Consider the following 20286-nt stretch of genomic DNA (forward strand, 5'->3'; position numbering starts at 1 on the left):
GAACAGGGTATTAGTATTTTCTGGATTGTAAGTAGTTTTGCATGACTTATTTTTCCACCAAATGGAAAAAAGGCATTGGTCAGCCCTTTGTTGACACAACTCTAATCTTTTTATTGTAGTGCTTAATAGAAATATAGTCTCTACCATGGCAAATTATAAGCTACTTGAGGCTGAGAGAGACAAGAGTTTCATTCTCCCTTACCTGTGCCTTGCATTTAATAGGACTAGCTCAGTGCTCAGTAAATGTTTAATACATGGATTATTTGGAAAATTAGCTCTTATATGAGATTTGATTGTTTTGACCTTTGATGTTTGCATCTTCAGAGTCTTTTTTTTCTTAAGTTTCCAGTTAATATGTAGAGGATGTAGGTTAAAAAAAAAAATCTGTTTAACTTGTTTCTGACCTAAAATGTCCTGTTTTGATTACTGATTTTCTCCTTTTCTGACAGACAGTGTGTCACAGTTTCTTGGTTATCCCTGCACGAAGCCAGAGCTTTGACATCCTGCAGAGTGCCATCAGTAAGCATTTGGTAAATATACTTAAACTTTTTTTCTGTCACACGAAACATACAGATGCATTGAATAAGACCAGGTTTGCCATAGCCAAGGAGAGAGTGAGAATTCTAAGCCTAATAACCTCTCACAGTACGATATTGTGGTGAGAACCAGGGAATCTTAGTGTTTTTCCCGGCTTTGGTAACTACTTTTGAGCTTTAGAAAATCTCTTGTTATGGCAAGGACCTTACTTTCTACATCTGTGCAGTGAAAGACCTTAAAATTATGCCTCAGGTTCTTCTGACTTGGAATGCTTTAACTAACATGTGCCTGGTGTTAGTGTCTTGGGAATCCAGCATCCGGAAGAGGGTCTAATTCCCACCTAGAAGATCTGGGGTCTGAAGTACGGACATCACCTAACTGGCTTGAGGCCTCGTCACTGGAGGCAGTGAGCTCAGCCATGAGACTGAATTCTCTTCTGGCTCATGGGTGTCTCTTGTTCCCATTGGTATTGAATTCACATTAGGTACGCCTGGATTTTTGCTTTTAACTTCCTTCAATGTTTACACTTGGACCTTTGGCTTTTATTATAATAATGTATTATAGTGCAGGGGAAGGATCCCACATTTTATCTTCCAGGTACTCTTACTTGTTAACATAATTTTATAGCCACATCCACACCTCCTTTTCTCCTTCAGTATGTTATTTCCCTTGAGTTGGAAGAATACTGCTTTAATTCCCAGTACTCTTTTCTCCCTGCCATAAAACTTCAGTCCTTACGCGTTGTGTTTCCAAAGATCCCACCTTTTTCTTTTTCACCTCTACTCCGGAAATGAAGCTCTGCTTTGACTATATTACCCTAGTAAAAGATCGAATGCCAGTCAGTCCAGGCCACTATTTTCAGACAGCCTGATGAAGGGTTACAACCTCAGAGCCTGCAGACGTTGATTAGTTTGTAGAAGATTTAAACCCTATATACAGTTACAAGTTAGAGTCTACCTTAATGACAATTTATACAGTAGAGTCCAGATGAATTAGGATACCTTGATATTTGTTATCTGGATTTGGGGGCAGTGAGGAATTCAGGTGTTAAGAATAGTAACTGACTTCCTGACTCCAGTCTAGGTATTTTCCTTAGTCATGTCCGAATGACTAGCTAAACTAAAGGACAGAGAAGGCTGATTGCAAAATGAACTGTTTTGTAAGGGGGCGGTGCCAGATATTAGCATTTTCCAGTCTGAATAATCAATCTAAAGGTCATACAAGTGTGATTGTTGGTATCAAGATTTTCTTTAGATGCATGAAATAATCCTTTTAAATTATGGTATTTCTGAACATTAATAGAAACTGTAACATCTAGAAAATTTTAGAAGAACTTGTCACAAAAGCAAAGCAGTGGATTGGGTTAATAGTATCTCTTGAGTTAGCATGTTTTCAGAGTCATTTAACATAGAGATTAAATTCTCAGAGGAAAACAGGATCTCAAGGTGTGGCAGGTGACATGTATTATGTATATATTAGTTTTCAGTAGAAGTGAGGTAAGGTTAACTATCCAGTTAATGAGGTTTGGCTTTTTTCTGGGGAGAGGGACTGTTATGAAGAGGTCATTAATCTCCTTTTTCTCTGCCTAGGTTGGGTTGACTGTAATTCCCGACAGCACAGCTGGCTGTGTTTTGGGTGTTATCTGTAAGCTCCTGGATCATACGTGTGTACTTAGTGAGACTCTACTGCCATTTCTGGCTTCTTGTTGCTACAGTCTTCTGTATTTTCTGCTCACTTTAGAGAAGGGAGAACCAGAACATCTAAGCAAGAGGTAACAGTTTTTATATTCTCCAACTTTAATTTTTTTCCTACCTGTTCCACTCCCTCCATTAATAATCAATCAATAAATTGAGTGAAAGAATTAAATTTAGAAATGTCCTAAGTTCTCTTTCAGAGTTTATATAAACCTAGCTAGCTTTTTTTTGCTCTTTCATGAATCTCCTGTGTTTTGAGAACTTTTAGTTTTTATTTTTTCCTTTAAACTACAAATTTGAAAAGTTAGAGGGCATTGTAAAGTTTCTTGAGAGCTTTCCTTATTAACATTGCTATAGGTCTATCAAGAAAAAAATTCTACCTTTTGAAGGATGAGCCTTTGTATTTTGTTTTGGGCTTCATTAGAACTAGCCAGAGTGGAATTTAAGGCAAATTGTTCCAAGAGGCTAGTGTTTTTAATTAGTCTATACTTTAGCTTCTACATGAAATTCAGACTAAAACCTCTAGGATAGTTTGGAAGACCTCACTTTAATTTTTAAAAAGTATTCTCATCCTATGTTCTTATTGGTATGCCTGTTAAAATTCTTTGCAGAAGGTTTTTTTAAAAATCCAGCAGATGAGCAAATATAAGAGAGTAAAAATCATTCTGTTCCTATTAATATTTTGATGTTTGTCTATCTAGTTTTTGAACTTTTAAAGTCATAAAAATGTAATGATTGTATAAAACATATAGTTCAAAAAATGATGTTCATGAACCGAACATCCATTTAACCAACCTCTAGAGTCAGAAATAGAACATCGTCAGCAATACATCCTCCATGCAGCCTCAAGTTAATGTTTTTCTTCTACAGAGTGATCCCCCAGATATCACTTTTATTTCCTTGCCTTTTTATTAAAACATTTTATGTGCATTTGTAAACAATACCACTTTTTGTGATTTGATTCTCATCTTTTGTGAGTCATTCATCTTGATTCAGAAATATATTTTGTTCATTTTGTTTCTCTGTATCAGGGTTCAGCAAGTTTCTTTCTGTATAGAAAGTCAGATAGTAAATATTTTAGGTTTTCAGGTCTATAGCATCTCATCAGAACTTCTCAACCCTTTCCTAGTGTGAAAGCAGCAAGGAGTAATATGTTATATGAATAGGTGTGGCTGTGTTCCAATAAAATTTTATTTACAGATGTAGGTAGTGAGCTGGATTGGCTGTGGTCCAGTACCCCTGCTCTAAAATAACACTTTGATAAGAAGTTTCAAAGATCTTTGGTAAAGCTTCTTTAGAGGAATATCATGTTTTAACTTTATGTGACTGGACTGAACAAAATACTTTTTGCCTGTTTAAAATGAGTAGTTTTAAAAGTGTTTTATACCTGGTATTGGAAAGGGTGATGTTACCAGGACTCTATGCATCTTTTGGGATGACATTAGTTACAAGGAAATGCTGGCAACCAGAGTCTTAGGTACAGGTTTCCCTCGCTGTGTGAAAATAGAGCATTCCTGTGAAAACTTTCATAAGCCAAAATGGCATAAAGCGAAGCAGCAGTTACCATTAACTTATATGGAAGATTTTTTTGAGTGTTCCCAGACCCATAATTCAACATGCACAAAGCACAATTGAAATGCTTATATATTCAGTTTACACTAAGCATAACATCTTAGGCTTTTCTAATACCTTAGGACGTACCTTGCTAATGGATACACAAAATAAATCAAGATAAAACAGATAAGTTGCTTTCAGACACAATTTAAAGCTTTGGCAGTTTGACGCTGAGATGTTGAGTGTGGTTACCCAGAAGGAGCTTGGCAGGACCACTCTTGGTGCTCGGGTCGCAGCTGCCTCTATAATGGCTGCTACAGAACAAATGCTGAATGCTATTTTGCTTTTTCTACTTTTTCATAAAAGCAAAAATCCTCTGGATAGCTTTCATTTAGTGAAAACAGATACAGTGGTAAGTCATAACAGTGAAGTGGTGTAATGTGAACTTTTGAAAAGTGGGGTATATTCGTACTTAAATATCCTTTTCAGGCTACTCTTACCCTTTCACAGAAGGTGACTGTGAGATTAAAAATAACAAGTGCCAAATTACTGGGACCCTTTGTTTTCTTAAGTGCTGGCCAAAAAATTCAGGCTTTACCAATGTGAGTTGTTCAAAATTGTGGCTACTATACTCTAAAGAAACTGTTCTGTTGTTTTCCTGACTTGTAATGAAAAATCTGCTGTTCAACTGAGCTCTCTTGGCTTGTAGTAATCTATTCTTTTCTATGGTTTTACTGTTTTCTCTTTATCTTTGTTATGTTGCAAATCAGGATGTGTCCTAATAAACCCTTAGTGTGCTCCTTTAATTGGAAGACTCACATTTTTTTCCTTCAGCTCTGGGAAATACTGTTATTTCTATTATCTCCCCTATTGTTTCTATTCTCCTCTTCTAAAAATTCCTTTTAAACATGGGGAGCATCCCATTCTGTCCTCCATCTTTTAACATCTTCTGCTTTGCTAATTCTTTTATTTAACCCTCTTATTTTTTATTTCATCATATTGTTTTCTTTGATCTAATGTGGGTTTTTTGCTTGGCTCTGTCATTCTTGCTTGTTCTTGATTTATTATTAAAGTTCCTGTCAGTTTGTTCTGTTTGTTGTTTTTTTTCTTTGGTGTGAGAATTCTCTTATTTTGAGGAGCAGGTGAGGCCTGGAGATTGTCTTTCATGGGCTTGAACAAACTCATATTTTGGGATGTTACCTTTTCTCTGAGTGCATCTTTTTATGAGAGTTCTAAGGAGGCTGGAGAGATCTCCCTATGAGACAGTTTCATATCTTCATTTTCCTCACTTCCAGTCATATAAAGGGAGCCCAGTTCTAGTTCCCTGCCTTCCACACCTAGTACCCAAAGTCTCAGCTTCCAACACTGTTAGCAGTTGAAAACCCGCCGTAAAATCCCACATCCAGTTCTCTTCATCTGCTAGGTATCTTTATGTGTGTTCTGTCATAGTTTCTGGCACTTAAGAGAGAGAGAGTTCAACTGTTCTGTCTTAAGCTTGGCTGCATGTGTGAGGGGTGTGTGTGTATTTTATCTGTATTTCTCTGTGTTTAGTAGAAGGGGAAGTTGGTATCATCTGACCAGAATATATCAGAAGTTTGTGGAGTTAGGTGAACTCACAAGTTTATGCAAAATACTGAAATTTCATCAGTTTCTTAGAGTGGTTTAGAACCACTGCTTTATGTTAAGCTGAAACCTCAACTTCATTGGTCCCAGTTCTGTACTTTAATCAGTTTATAGAATCAGTAAAATTATTCTTGTACATGACAACTTGTAGAAAACCCAAAATATATCTGTTCATGTGGTATTTCTTCTATCACTTGTAGTACCCAGGTCTCTTGTATTTCTCTTTGGCTTGACAGTTTTTTGTAGTTGTGTGTGAAGGTGGAATTCTAAACTTTACTCATCTATTAATATACTTAAATTTGGTATTTAGCATCCATAAGACCTTTCAGCACAGTTTTGGTCATTGAAGAAAATGAATATATTGGAACAGTTCAGGAGTAACTTTTAAAACCCAAGAGCTAGGAATTGTGAAAGTAGGAATTTGAAACCCAGCAGGAACCAAAGTAGTTTTCTCTCTCCTTTTTCTTTTAGATTGCACAGTCTCTCTGTGCCTTTGCTTCATTATTATCTATGTCTATAGGCTGGTTTTCTCTTTTCTTCTTGCACATGGCTATCCTAGCCTGGTTGTGCACATGAATCAACAAGCTGAATAAAGTCTCCTGAAATAAGAGTTAGAATGGATTCAATATCCATCTTTGATGTATTTGCCATATGTGAAGTTGGGGAGGTTGGTCCTACATCTGGAGGTAGTCAGGTTCAATTAGAAAGACTTGGGGACTGGGAGGATTATGCATTCCTGGTATAGAAATTGTAACAGACTGAGGTCAGAGTCTTTAGCAGCCAGTAGATTCTTCCTCCAAAAGGATATCGTTTCATTTAATTGACATTCTTCTAGAATGTGGTTAGGTTAGTTAGCTACAAGCCTACTTCTTTTGTAAAACATTTTTGTTTCTGTTCTATAAAGATAAGAGAATGGTTCTTACTGAAATTTGGATTTAACATCTCCGGCCTTCCATGACCTTATAGTGCATAATAGCCCCCTTACTGGCTACTTTCTGAAATTCATTTTGGTTCTTTGTGAGCCCATCTTTCTTTGCAAACATGACCTGTACAGAAACATCGAAAAGGCTCATAATCCAGGTCATAGGCTTAAAGTTTTGTGAAGTTCTCTTTTTATCAGTGGTATATTTTTACTCTTTCGATATTTGGTGTTGTATAATAGTTGAATAATGTCCAGTGGTAGAGAATGGTATGTATTTATAGATCATTCTGCTCTCTGGCTAATTCTGTGTTATATAATATCACTAGGGCTTCAAGAATGTCTTGTTAAGCCCAGGAAAATGCTGGTTGGTTACTAGGCTTCCTGGAATCCATTAAATTGGGGGAGAACAGCGAATTCTTCATTGGATTTGCTTATTTAGCTGAGGAAATTCAGTTCTTACTGGTTTTGGTTTGTGGGGTTTTATCAGAAAACAGAATTTTTTAAAAATTTTATTTATTTTTTAGGAGAGGCATCCCTTGGTTGACCTCATAGGTTTCAAGGACCTTGTTTACAATCCCTTATTTTTATTTTTTAACGCCTACAGCACCTGGTCTTCCTAGGTGGTCTCCCATCTAAGTACTAACCAGGCCCAACCCTGCTTAGCTTCCAAGAAAACACATTTCTTAAAAGGACATTTTCAGAATGTCCTTTGGGACATTGGGGAAATATAGGAAGAGTGTTTTTCCTGTATATGTTGGCTCACGGACTCATTTCTGTCTCCATTACTGCAGGGACAAGCTGTGGGGGGTCTGTGTCTCAACCCTGGCTCTCCTGCCTCGAGTCCTCAGATTGATGCTGCAGAGCCTACGGGTGAACAGAGCTGGGCCTGAGGAGCTGCCTGTTGTGGGCCAGCTGCTTCGCCTGCTGCTTCAGCATGCACCCTTGAGGACTCACATGTTGACCAATGCCATCTTGGTGCAGCAGATCATCAAGAATATCACGGTAAGAAGCACAGAAACATGGGCTTTGGCCTATTAGTTCTACGAAGGGTTCATGGGCAGGGCATGAGGAGTGCTCTTGGGAGGCCAGAGTTCCTGTGCATTGACTGACTCTTGGAATTAAGCCCAATGTGGAGATTACCCAGGCTTCTGCACTCTAGTGCCTGACTCTCACTTAACCAGGGAGGATGCCTTTGATCCTAGAATCAATTGTAAAGGCCTTAAAATACTCAAATTGATTAATGTAGCAGGCAGCTTAGTTGAAAAAGTTGCAGGCATGAGAGCCACAGCTACTGGGATTCTAATAGACTTTATTGGATAGGTTTAAAAAAAAACTTGCCAAACTGTCAGAGTTAACCAGATTCGTTTTACTACATGTAGAAATATGACTAATAGTAATTTCGTTGGGTTTTGATGACCATTAAATGAGATTAGCCAAGTAAAGTTTTTAGTGTAGCTTATGTTAAGTGCTCAACAAATGTTAGCTGTCATTAGGAAATTATTTAGCAGGAATAAAGTTCAGGCCAATTTCTAGTTCATTTACTAGAGAAGTAGTTAAAAGCAGGAAGTTGCAGTCTTCAGCTTTGTCTAATGGTTGGCTCTGTGTGTTCAGCTGTCTGTTTTGGGGGGCAGTTTTGTTCTCTAGGATTGCTTTGGTGTTTTTAGTATGGGAGAGTTAGGGAGGTTTTTTCATATAGGTATTTGCTGGGGGATGGTGGTTATTAATTGGTATATGTAATAGTAATTCGGAAATAAAAGGGATGAAAGCCAAGAATTTGGATTATTCTGAGGTTGGAGAATCAACCCACCTCCATAAAGAGTGACAAAAGTTGTCATTCAGCCCTGTAACATTCTTGGTTGATGTTAGTACAAAGATCTAGAGACTCTAGAATGCTGAGGGGAGGAAGTCGAGTGTAGGGATTGTGGATAGTAAAATTTTGTTAGTCCCTAGCAGGAGGGAACAAACCAAAGAAACTTGTAGCACTCCTACTTGAGGATCTACCTGTGGCAATGCCTAATTAATAAATTCTTTTCCAGTAAGATTTTCTGTGGTGATTAATAGATGAGATACTGTTGCAGTGGCTCTGAGATCTTGTTTAGATGTGAAAACAGTTCAGGTAGTACAGCAATTTTGGTAGAATTCTCAAATTACTTGTTTTTCTCTGCAGACATTGAAGAGTGGAGGTGTTCAGGAACAGTGGCTCACAGACTTACATTACTGCTTCAACGTGTATGTCACTGGACATCCACAGGGGCCCAGCACATTGAATACAGTGTATTAAAGAGGCTCCCTGTTTGAAATTGTTATTCACATCTAATTTTGAACAGACCGAGGTAATAAATGTTTGTCATTAAAACTGAACTTTTAAAGAAGTTGTTTATGAACTTTCCTTTGCACTAAGGTAGGAAAATAATGCAAGCTGGCTTCCTGAACTAGCATGTGATATGTGGTAGTAATATTTTACATTTCATAGAAACTAAATATTTACAAAAGAGTGATAATGTGGTACCTTCTATTATTTGACAAATTAGCTAAAAGTCTTTGTGATCCCATGTAGGCAAACCTCATTCTTTGTTTCCTCAGTTCCAGTTCAGACAGCAACAGAAACCAGTATTTTGTTTTGTTTGGAGTGGTTGCCCTTATCCATTGTTTTTTACAGAAGTTTTGTAGCCCACCGTGCAGGGGCAAGATTTCAAGGCAATACTACAGTTTCAGATTTTCCTATATTTAAATGGTGGTTGGTCTGATTGAAATAACTACTTTCAAAGTGATTTTCTACTAATAATCCATTATAGTTCTTAAATATTCGTTATATTTATTTCTATATTTTCATAATTATGAAATTTAATTAACAAACTAAAAATCATGGTAATTAACCCTGTTCCTTCCTGTCTCTGTCAGGACAAGTAATGGCAGTAATCTTAAAATGGAAGCGGTCTTAGAAATATCCTTGAGCCTGTGTTACTGTTTGTTTGTGCTTCCTGCCTACGTTCCTGCATTAGCTTTGCCTTAAAAATGTGAATAGGCCCCAGTTACTAGATTTCATTTAAAACAGGTGTTCTTACAGAGCTAGAATGTGTGTAGTTAGCCATTTCCTGTCAGTAGGAATGGCATTTTGATAAGATTGCTCACGCCTGCAGTCAGGTGGAAAATACAAGTGGAATGTTAAGGGCTGAACTGCTACCTTGTACATAGATGGTCTGGTTTGTACACCTGCCTGGCTGCTTGCTTGGTGCCGTGATACCAGTAATGCTGTTCAGAGAGTACGTGTCAGCAACCTGTGGCTTTGAGGCCAACACGAACTGTAAAATGTAAGGAGTCAACAGATAAACAGAGCACCTCTTATGGTTTTAACAGATAATTACTAAAAGCAAATTCTGGGTCCTGATTCTGGTCTACAACTTAAAACTGCTAATGTTGAAGTAACAGGATGTGGTGTCTATAATGAATTTTGTTGCATTAGATTCCAGAAAAGTAGTGAAATGAAGGTGGCTGCTGTAGGACAGGTTCCTCCCCATCTCATTTAGCTGCTTCATGGGAGCCGAAAGACCAGGCCTACACCATCTGGCTGGCAGAAATCTCAACTCAGCAGCTCTTTTAGCACTCGTATTCTTAGTTTTACTTCGACTTTACTGTTAATTATAAATTCTCCTTTCCAGCCATACTGACCGAGGTGAAGGCAGGTTATGATAATTTACCAAACAGTGCTATGTAGGATCAGAAAGAAAACATTCTGACATTTTTTTCACTTGTTACATTTTCAGGCTTAATAAGGCATCAGGCATGGATATTAGTGTTCCCAAGATGTAAAAGATAATCGGCAGGGAATAGGAACTCTGCACTAGCTATTGCAGTTCCCCCTGACAGTCTTCCTCTGTTGGTGGTCGAAGCTTTGTTTTTCTTTTCGATTGAGTAGCTGATTGCAGGTTATAAGAAAAATTCTTTGATCGTCCACTGTTCTCAAGGAGGTGTATACACTGCAAATTGCTCACTGTTAAAAACAAATACCAGATAAATATTCAGGTTATTAATTTTAATGTGAAGGGAAGAGTTCATTGGTGGTAAAGAAAAAAGGGTTTAATTTTAGACGATCCATAAGGTGATGGCCAGTTTACTGTAGAGACTGGATGATTTATTGGCCTTGCATTTTCTACTATCTCAAAGATAATGTGACACCTCACAAGGAAGAACTTTGAGGAGCTAGGACTAGAACCTTGGTCTTCAGTTTGCCTGGAATAACTGGTATATCTTTCTCTGTGGATCTCTTAATAGACATATACATGTATCTTTTAACCCCATGTGCCACACACTTGGCTATAGTCCATTCTAGAGAACAGGTTCATTTGAAAATTATTCAGGTGACAGACTGATAGGCATATTAAACTTGAAATGGACTTTTTAGGCCTTTTTATGACTCTGAAATTACAAAATTATAGGATACCACAGTTGGAAAACAATAGTGGTATACTCAACCCTCACGTTTAACAAGTGAGGATGCTGACGCCCCAAATGGTTAAGAAGCGTTGCTGAGGCCATATTCTCCTTTCTATGGAGCAAAGAAGCAAACATGAAAGGTGAGTAGTTTTAAAAAGTTAGAAACATATGTCTTTTTCTTTTTGGTTTTATTTACTTCAATAAAATATTTTAAAGTGAACTACTGTTTTGGAACTCTGGTGTGGTTTTGGCTGCATCAGGTCTTGAGTTGTCATTTGCATACCCCTCGATAGGTGGGCAAGAATATTATGCATTCACACAAGAGGTACCATTACTAGTAATCACTTAAGCCATAGTTATTCCATTCATTGGAATGGTTTTTAAGGGAGTTTTTTTAAGAGCTAGGCCCCAAAATTTAGGGGGGGGTGTGTATACACACACATAGATATATACACTCTATTACTATGCTGCTATTCTTTGTGGTTGGTTGCTAGGGGTGGGTGTGGAAGACGAGAGAGAGAGCAGAGGTTGTTAAACTGTCTCCTGAATACATCGAGAGAAACAGTCAAAGGAGGCTTTCACTCTGCTATGTCCAGCTCACTTTCTGCTCTTCCTTTTTAAGAGGTAAAGCCTCTCCTTAAGTTGGAGGTTGAGAGCAACAATCTCCACTTATATATTTGAGTACCTATAATATGCCAAACAGTTTCCTAAAGCTAAACAGAATAGTGAACAAAATCAGAAGATCCTTAAACCCATGAAGTGCTCAAAGCAAAAAATGAGCTAACATTTCTAGTCAAGGTTTGAAGGCCAAAATGAATGATTTCTTCTTTGAAGTTCACTTTGGCCTCTGATTTCACATTGCAGAAACTTTTGTGTATGTTAAAGTCATGCCCATTTCATGGAAATGATTTAGACATGTTTTCTGTATAAAACTTACAGCCTTCAGTTAAACTGTAGCTAGCGGCTCTGACAATAGCCTTATTCACTGATTAATGGGTTATTGGGGTGGGTGAGCTTAATATAACTGTGTGTTATCCCAAGTTTAGCCTTAGAAGAAGATTCTTTTCAATATTCATCCATTTTTAAGCCAGCCAGAATTGCATGTGTAGAACTAACAGGCTGTTCCTATGAAGTCCTAAGAAACCATTATGCATTTCTTTGAATTTGTTTATTCTGACCTTTGTGAGTCCTTTAAAAACCTTTTATGCTGCTAACCCATTTTTAAAGACTTCTGATGGTACTGGATTTTTTTCTCCTGAGACAGTAAAAAATACTCTGATTATCTAATTTATAATATTTGATTATCTAACTGCTACATTTTAGTAGTTATATCTGACAGTTCTTTTTTGAAACTATTCAGTTCACTCAAGTATGTTTTTTTCTTCAACATAGAACTATGGGCTTTGATTACTTTGAAAATTTCCAACTACCCCACCCAGCATTCCCTGATCATCCTGCCTATATTACATGTGTAGCCCAACTCTTTTAAAGATTTTGCAGTAATTACTTTCCCCCTACCTCCAGGTTTCCCCCCATCAGAAACTAAATGAATGTTAAAGTTCATGCTGACAGTCATTGTTCACCTTCCCAGCTGCACTCTGTTCCTGCAGCATGACTGTAGATTAGGGAGGGTGGGGGGAGCGTGTTGCCATAGCCACCCACAAGAAACACTGGACCTGGCATTAACTGCTGACAGCACTGAACTTATCACCCAAATTTAATGCTGGTGTGGATGAAGGGGCCCTGAGTAAAACACTCTTGTTTTACAGCTGAAAAGTTCCCTAAGCTGCTTCTGTATGAGTGAAAGTGTGCACAGTTGAGCCTGAGCTGGATGTACTGTTAAATATTAATTGTCTTCCTTATGGGGCCCTAAAAAACAAGAGCCGGAATTTGTGGTTAAGGACCTTCCTCCCATCTTTAAGTTGAGGATCTTAATATGAAACCAAAATGGAACAAGAATTCTCAAGGATTACTTTGAAGAATAACAGTATTTTCATTTCCCCCTTTTATGTGAACAAGTAAAGGATCAACAGAAGCTACCACTTAGTGTTTCTACTGGATGTAATGTTAATAGCTTTAAGTTATAAAAATAACTTGCCTCTGATGGAAATAGATGTTGAATGCAGTAATTCCATGGAAGGGAGATGAAAAACATGCACACTTGAAATCAAATGACCAGTGGAAACCCTTGTTCTAATGTCTTCTATCTTTGGGGATGAAACAAGGGAAAATACCTACCCACATTGTCTCCCGAATCTGTTGCCAGTGCAGTGGCTGCCTTACCTGAGTTGAGACGCAGCACAGAATGGGCTTTCGAAGATCTTGTGGGATGATGTACTTTCCCTTCTTGAGAACAACCTGAAATCAACCAACAATGATCATCTATCACTGACCAATGACAGCCGCAACCTGACCAAGTTCTGAATTCCTTGAGGTGAAGGCTTGAGCTTGCAAGTGTTGGCCAAGATAAATTAGGTGTGGTGTAGAAAGAACATGTAGGTTCAGGGGCTGGTCCTGAGATTTTGCTTCCTGGGCCACAGATCTGTTTCTAAAGGTGCCTCGGCTCAACTTTTTTCTGTTGAAGAACTAGGCAGGCTTGTTCTGGGATGAGTTTATTATTTGGATGGGCTCTTTCTAGAGCTGAAAATATACTATCTTAGCATATAAATAAGGGTCAAAGTGAGACAGGGTCTGCCTGTGCCTGGAGTCCTCCCAGTTGTTCATGTAGGGGGAGGACCCAAGTAGCGGCCTGAAGAGGTTACAATGGGGAGGCTTTCATTTATGAAGCCCAGCAGAGAATCTCTTGGCCAGAAGGATCTCTGGGTTGAGATGCCAGAATGCCTCATCAAACCAATCCTGACTCACAGTTGCTGGAAGGGAGGCATTAAATGTGGTGCTGAGAATTCTCTTGGTGCTTGGAAGTATAATAAAGTTCCTACATAAATTGGAGGTCTGCCCCATGCAATTAAACCCCATCTCAGATTCTGATGTGACACTGGAGGTGCTTGTCATAAACTACAAGGTACCCAGAAAGACAGTTACCGTAGATTTGCTTGAGCACTGAGTGCCTGTTGGACTTTGTGCCTGAGCTGCTCTTGGATGGATTCTTGGTGATCCTGCTTACTGTGGTGGTCTTTGGGGATTTCAGTTCCAGTTCCTTCCTCCAAACCTGGAGGAGCAATGTTATACACTCTCGGTTCCATCTGTCTTTATCTCTGGCTCCATGCTGCTTCATATGCAGAAGATGGGACAGGTGCTTCCTGAGCTGGTAGCTGGTGGGGTTAGAGGAAGGGAGAGGCTTTCAGAGCACAGTATTGAGAAAACCAAATTTCCTTAAGGTTCCTAGACGCTATAGGAATAGTATTTGCTGAACTCTCTTGGGAGATTCATATGTGTTCCCATTCCTAATTTCAGTGGCAATAAGTTGAATGCTGAATTCTGTCCTTTTCCATCAAGTACTTCTTGAACTAGGAATCAATCAGATGAGTCCTTGCCCTGAAGATGGGACAGACCAATGTGTAAACAATAAATGCAATATTATAAATACTATATGAGAGCAAGAAGCTAGATGGCATGAGACAGATGGACTGATAACTTTGTGGTTTTGGTAAGGCTTTAAAAGGCTGACATTTGTGCAGAGTTTTAAAGGATGAGAAGGAGCTTACCAGTCAGAAGAGCACTGTAGGCAGAACTGGCATGAGCAGAGGTGTGGGCATTTGTGCAGGAAAGTCAGTAATGAGGTGTGTATGAAGCATTGTGTATTTGGTGCAGGAAGGTGGATAGAAGGCTGGGCTACACCGTGGAAGAAGCCGATATTTGTTCAGAGCCTGTTGTATACCAGGCACTGATGATTAAGCCTGAAAATAAATCTGTGAGGCAGACTATAAATCTGATAAAGGCTGAGTAGAGGTGATGTCACCAAGATAGTGACATAGATCATTCCTGGCTTTATTCTCCCTCACAAGAACAACTGTTCATGGATAAGACACCATTGAGAAAATCCTAGAATATGAGGATGAGGCTGAAGCACCCCCACTGTACGACAGACCAAGTCAGACCACATGTGAAGTGGTAAGAAGACCAGCTACCTGATGACAGCACTGCCCCTCCCCTGGGCCCGCACAGCACCACACTGAGAGGTCTACAGTTCCTCCATGGGAGAAAGAATTCAGAGAGGACATCCAGCTCCCTTAGCACTGGGGTTGCTTCTTGGGAGCCTACACTGCAGTCTCACCCCCTGGAGATTGTGGGAGAATCTGTGTGGCTTAACCACTGAGAATCTGACTGACACAAAAGAGGGAAGGGACTTGCAACAACCTGCATGTGGATTTCTGTAGTCTGAGTTCCTACCTTCAGCATCCAAGTAGTACTTCCAATCGGTGCCTTTGCTCATCTTCAGAGCCAAGACAGTGACAGTCTGACCAGGGAACTCAGCAGCATGCAGGTTTGCCTGATCCAGGTTCTTAAATAGCCTTGTTGGCGCTGAAGCCCAGCGTGACCTTGCCCAGGCAGGGGAGCTGTTATAGCTTGACTCACTCCTGAGTACAGCTCCTGGCCCCCACCTAATCAGAGAGCCTGGCCAGACCACCTGGAAGCTGCGTAGCCTAATGACACTCAAGCAGACAGTATGGCAGGCAGAGCTGATCATTTGCGGAGTAAAGCAGTAGCACCACTTGGCCAGGGAACTTGGAGAGCAGGACTGCTTGAATCAAGATAACAAAGAACTTTGCTGCCTTTGGAGATTGGTTTTCCCACTCTGCCTGGGCAGGGAAAGTAATTCATAGCCCTGGCTATTGCTGAAATACAGCCTTCAGCCTGTCCTACCAGGGAACCTAACCAGAGCACACAAGAAGCTGCATAGCTCATCCAACAGCCCTTCTTACAGTGGTACCTGAACAGAGCATAGCCCTTGGTTTCCCTTGTCTGCAGACCAAAACTGGTAGCTGTATCTAGCCAGGGAATGGAGTACACTGTCTTCCCTGATTCAAGTGCCCAAATGTCAAGCTGTGCAGGCCCTGGGGCCCAACTTGCTGTTATACCAGGGCAGGTAAGCTAATTACAGCCCTGTCTATTGCTTTGTACCCAGTTCAAACTGTCTATATATCTGATCAGAGAACCTGGGCAACCCCAGAGCCCATCCTACAGCCTTGCTTGGGCAGAGAAGCCAGCAATACCTATCCAGCTGTTCTGAGCCAGTGACACTGTTCCACACCCCTCCACCTATACTCGGCCTCAGAGCTTGGGCAGTGGGTGGCTAGCAAGCCTCACCTGCCCAAGAACATTATCAGCAGACATGTCCAGAAACTCAAACTGAACTGACTGGTGAAGAACTGTCTCTGCAAAAGCAATTCTGTAAAAGGAGACTGCATACTCAAATGGACAGACACCAACTTAAGGAATCAAGGATCACAAAAAATCAGGTAAACATGACACCACCAAAAGAAACTAAAAAAGCCCTGATAACTGACCTTAAAGAAATGGAAATCTATGAACTGACAATTCAGAATAATCCTCTTAAAGAAGTTACAGTGAACTACAAAAATACAAACAGACAATTAAATGAAATTAGGAAAACAATGCACAAACAAAATGAGAAGTTCAACAAATAGAAACCACCCAAAAAAGCACCAAACAAATCCTAGAGCTAAAAAATGCAATGACCAAACTGAAGAATTCAATAGAGAAATGAACTGAAACTGAAGAATTCAAAATCAGACTTGACTATGCAGAAGAAAGAATCGGTGACCTAGAAGACAGGACATTTGAAATTATCCAGTTAGAAGAAGAACAACAACAACAAAACCAGTAATTAATTTCAAAATAAAATCAATAAAAAAGCCTATGGGACTTATGAGACACAATAAAAAGAAACTATCTACATTATGGGGATTTGAGAAGGAGAAGAAAAAGAGAAAGGGGTAGAAAGTATATTTAAAGCAATAATGACTGTGAACTTCCAAAACCTGGGAAGGGGAATGGATATCTAGATTCATTAGGCCCAAAGGACTTCAGATAGGTTGAACCTGAATAGAGCTACACTAAGACACATTATATTTAAATGGTTAAAAGTCAAAGACAATTTTGAAAGTAACAAGAAAAAAGAGAAGTTACATACAAGGGAACTCCCATAAGATTACTGGCAGATTTCTCAACAGAAATGTCCTAAACCAGAATAAGATGATATGTTCAAATTACTGTAAGGAAGAAAAAAATCCTGTCAAACCAAAATTCTACACCCAGAAAAGCTGTCCTTCAGAAATTAAGTAGAGATGAACACTTTCCTGAACGAAAAAGAGCTCAGAATATTCATCGCCACTGGACCTGCCTTATAAGAAATGCCAAAGGGAGTTAGTTCTTTAGTGGAAGTAAAAGGATGCTTATTAACATCATAGAAACCTAAGAAGCTAATATGCAATTCACTGGTTACGATAAACAGTCAACGTTAGATTCTATAATAGGGTAACAGTGGTACATAATCACTTACAACTAGTTTAAAAGTTAAACAAATGTAGTCTTGATTACACAAAGAATAGTGATGCCAATGACTAAGAATCAGAAACTCATTTATTACAGTAACTAAATGAAATTATGAATGTAAAAACATGGTTAAGTTATACATTTTTCTTATTTTATGCACAAGTGTGCTATGATTTTAAAAGGCACTGATTGGAATTACTGTTTAGATGCTGAATGTCAAGACTTCAAAAAGAAATAATTCTAAGTGAAAAGAAAATTACAAAAAATAATCATATTACAATAATCTGTCACTGGATACACAATATAAAAATATGCAAACTGTAACATCAATAACCTTAAATGTGAGGGGAGTGAGAGAAGTAAAAATGTAAAGTTTAGGAATGCTATGGAAGTTATCAGTTTAAAATAGTGTTATAATTTTATTTCATGTAAGCCCATGGTAACCGCAAGGGAAAAACCTGTACTAATGACATAAAAATAAACAATAAGGAAGTCAAAGAATATTGATACCAAAAAGCATCAAAGCAAAAAAAGACAACAGGATGAGAAATCTACAGAGCACTCAGAAAACAATTAAAATGGCAATAGTGAGTCCTTAACCAACAGTTATTAAATGTAAATGGATTGAATCTCTCATTCAAAAGGCATGGAATGGTTACATTGATAAAAAGACAAGATCTAGTAACATGCTGCCTACTAGAGAGTCACTTTGGCTTCAGAAACAGACTGAGAGTGAATGGATGGGAAAAAGATATTTCAAGCAAATGTTAACCAAAAAAACCAGGGACTTGCATCAGATAAAACAGACTTTAAAAATGGTAAACAGAGAAAAAGACATTATATAATGATAAAAGGGTCAATCCATCAAGAAGATATAACAGTTGTAAATATTTGTACAGCCAACATGAGAGCACCTAAATATATAAAGCAAAAACTAACAGCTAACAAGAAATAAACAGCAATACCATAATAGCTGGGGAATTTAATACCCTACACTCAACAAATAGATCATCCTGACAGAATCAATAAGGAAAAAGTGGATTTGAACAACACTATGGACCAAATAGACCTAGCAGACACAGAACTTTCTACCCAACCGCAGCAGTAGACAATCTTAAGCACACGTGGAACATTTCCTAGAATAGATCATACATGTTAGGCACAAAACATGTTTTAGCAAATTTAAGAAGACCGAAATCTTATCAGGTATCTTCTCTGACCATAATGGTATAAAACTAGAAAACCAGAAGGAAAACTGGAAAACTCATGAATACATGGAAATTAAGCAAGACGCTCTTGAACAACCAATGGATCAAAGAAGAAATTAAAGAAATAGTAAAGCATCTCAAGACAAACATAAATGGAAATAAACATACAAAAACTTGTGGGATGCAGCAAAAGCAATTCTAAGAGAGAAGTTCATAATAACAAATGCCTACATTAAGAAACAGATAAGATTTCAAATAAACAGCCTGATGGTATTCCTTAAGGAACTAGAAAAAGAAGAACTGAGCCAAAAGTTAGCAGATGGAAACACAAAATGAAGATTAGAGCAGAAATAAATGAAACAGAACAGGAAAACAAGAGAAAAGATTAATAAAACGAAGAGTTGGTTCTTTGAAAAGATAAACAAAATTGACAAACCATTTAGCTGGAATAACCAGGGGAAAAAAAAAGGATCCAAATCAAAATTGTAAATGAAAAAGATGTTACAATTGATACCATACCCATACAAATGATCATAAGAGGCTACTATGAACAACCATATGCTAACAATATGTACAATCTAGAAGAAATGGAAAACTTAACATACACCTACCAAGACTGAATCAGGAAGAATTAGAAAATCTAAACAGACCAATAATGGATAAGGAGATTGAATCAGTAATCAAAAGTCTCCCAATGAAGAAAAGTCCAGGACCAAATGGCTCCACTGATGAATTTTACCAAACATTTAAAGAATTAATGCCAGTCCTTCTCTCTTTCAAAAATTCAAAGAGGAGGGAACATTCCCAAACTCACTTCATGAGGCCAGTATTACCCTGACACCAAAGCCAGAAAAGGAAACTTCAAGGAAACTACAAGCCAGTATCTGTGATGAATACAGATGCAAAAATTCTCAATAAAATACTAGCAAACCAAAGTTAGCAGCACATTAAAAGGATCACTCCCAATGATCAAATGGGATTTATCCCTGTGTTGCAGGGATGGTTCAACATATAGAAGTCAATGTGAAACATCACATTAACAGAATGAAAGAAAGAGTAGAATCATCTTAAAAGATGCAGAAAAAGCATTTGACAAGATTCAACATCTGTTCATTATATTTAAAAAAGCCCTTAACAAACTAGGTATAGAAGGAATGTACCTCAACATAATAAAGGCCATATATGAGAAGCCCACAGCTAACACCATATTCGGTGATGAAAGGTTGAAAAGTTTTCCTCTAAGATCAGGAATAACACAAGGGTGCTCAATCTCCCCTATTCACCACAGTACTAGAAGTCCTAGCCAGAACAATCAGGCAAAATAAATAAAAATAAAAATAAAAATAAAAATAAATAGCATCAAAATTGGAAAGGGAAAAGTAAAATTGTTTCTTTGCAGGTGATATGATTCTATTTATAGGAAATCCTAAAGACTCCATCAAAAAAAACTGTTAGATGCAATTGACAAATTCAGTAAATTTGCAGGATATATATTTAACACACAAAAACCAGTAGTGTTTCAACACACTAACAAATTATCTGAAAAAGAAAATAATCCCATTTATAATAAAATAAAAAACAGTAAAATGCTTAGGAATAAATTTAACTAAGGAGGTAAAAAACCTGTACACTGAAAACTACATGACACTGATGAAATTGAAGAAGACAAATAAACGGAACAGTATCTTGTGTTCATGGGTTGGAAGAATTAACATAGTTAAAATGTCCATACTACCCAAAGCTATCTAAAGATTCAGTACAATCCCTATCAAGATTCCAATGGCATTTTTTCTTTTTTTTACAGAAGTGGAACAATCTTAAAATATACATAAACCAC

General features: G+C 38.1%; 2 protein-coding genes across 10 annotated transcripts in view; one reads left to right on the forward strand and one right to left on the reverse strand.

Annotated features, from left to right (window-relative positions):
- The window catches only part of TEX10 (testis expressed 10), a 41370-nt gene extending 32668 nt beyond the window's left edge, over positions 1-8702 (forward strand). For both annotated transcript variants that reach the window (XM_039855811.1, XM_039855813.1), the window contains 4 exons: positions 450-530; positions 2127-2308; positions 7122-7332; positions 8498-8702. In XM_039855811.1, coding sequence (XP_039711745.1) covers positions 450-530; positions 2127-2308; positions 7122-7332; positions 8498-8611 — 588 coding nt within the window. In that variant the 3' untranslated portion in view covers positions 8612-8702. The remainder of the gene's footprint in view (positions 1-449; positions 531-2126; positions 2309-7121; positions 7333-8497) is intronic.
- INVS (inversin) overlaps positions 1-20286 on the reverse strand; it is a 127940-nt gene that overhangs the window by 523 nt on the left and 107131 nt on the right. For 6 of the 8 annotated variants that reach the window (XM_039855792.1, XM_039855783.1, XM_039855761.1 and 3 more), the window contains 3 exons: positions 13807-14036; positions 13048-13122; positions 9926-10321 (listed from right to left, as the gene is read on the reverse strand). In XM_039855792.1, coding sequence (XP_039711726.1) covers positions 10176-10321; positions 13048-13122; positions 13807-14036 — 451 coding nt within the window. In that variant the 3' untranslated portion in view covers positions 9926-10175. Of the gene's footprint in view, positions 1-2863; positions 3281-9925; positions 10322-13047; positions 13123-13806; positions 14037-20286 lie in introns of those variants that run through there. The other 2 variants (XM_039855766.1, XM_039855775.1) reach the window with 2 other exon arrangements.

The sequence above is a fragment of the Pteropus medius genome, unplaced genomic scaffold (assembly GCF_902729225.1).
Source record: "Pteropus medius unplaced genomic scaffold, Ma_sr-lr_union100, whole genome shotgun sequence".
NCBI classification, from domain to species: domain Eukaryota; kingdom Metazoa; phylum Chordata; class Mammalia; order Chiroptera; family Pteropodidae; genus Pteropus; species Pteropus medius.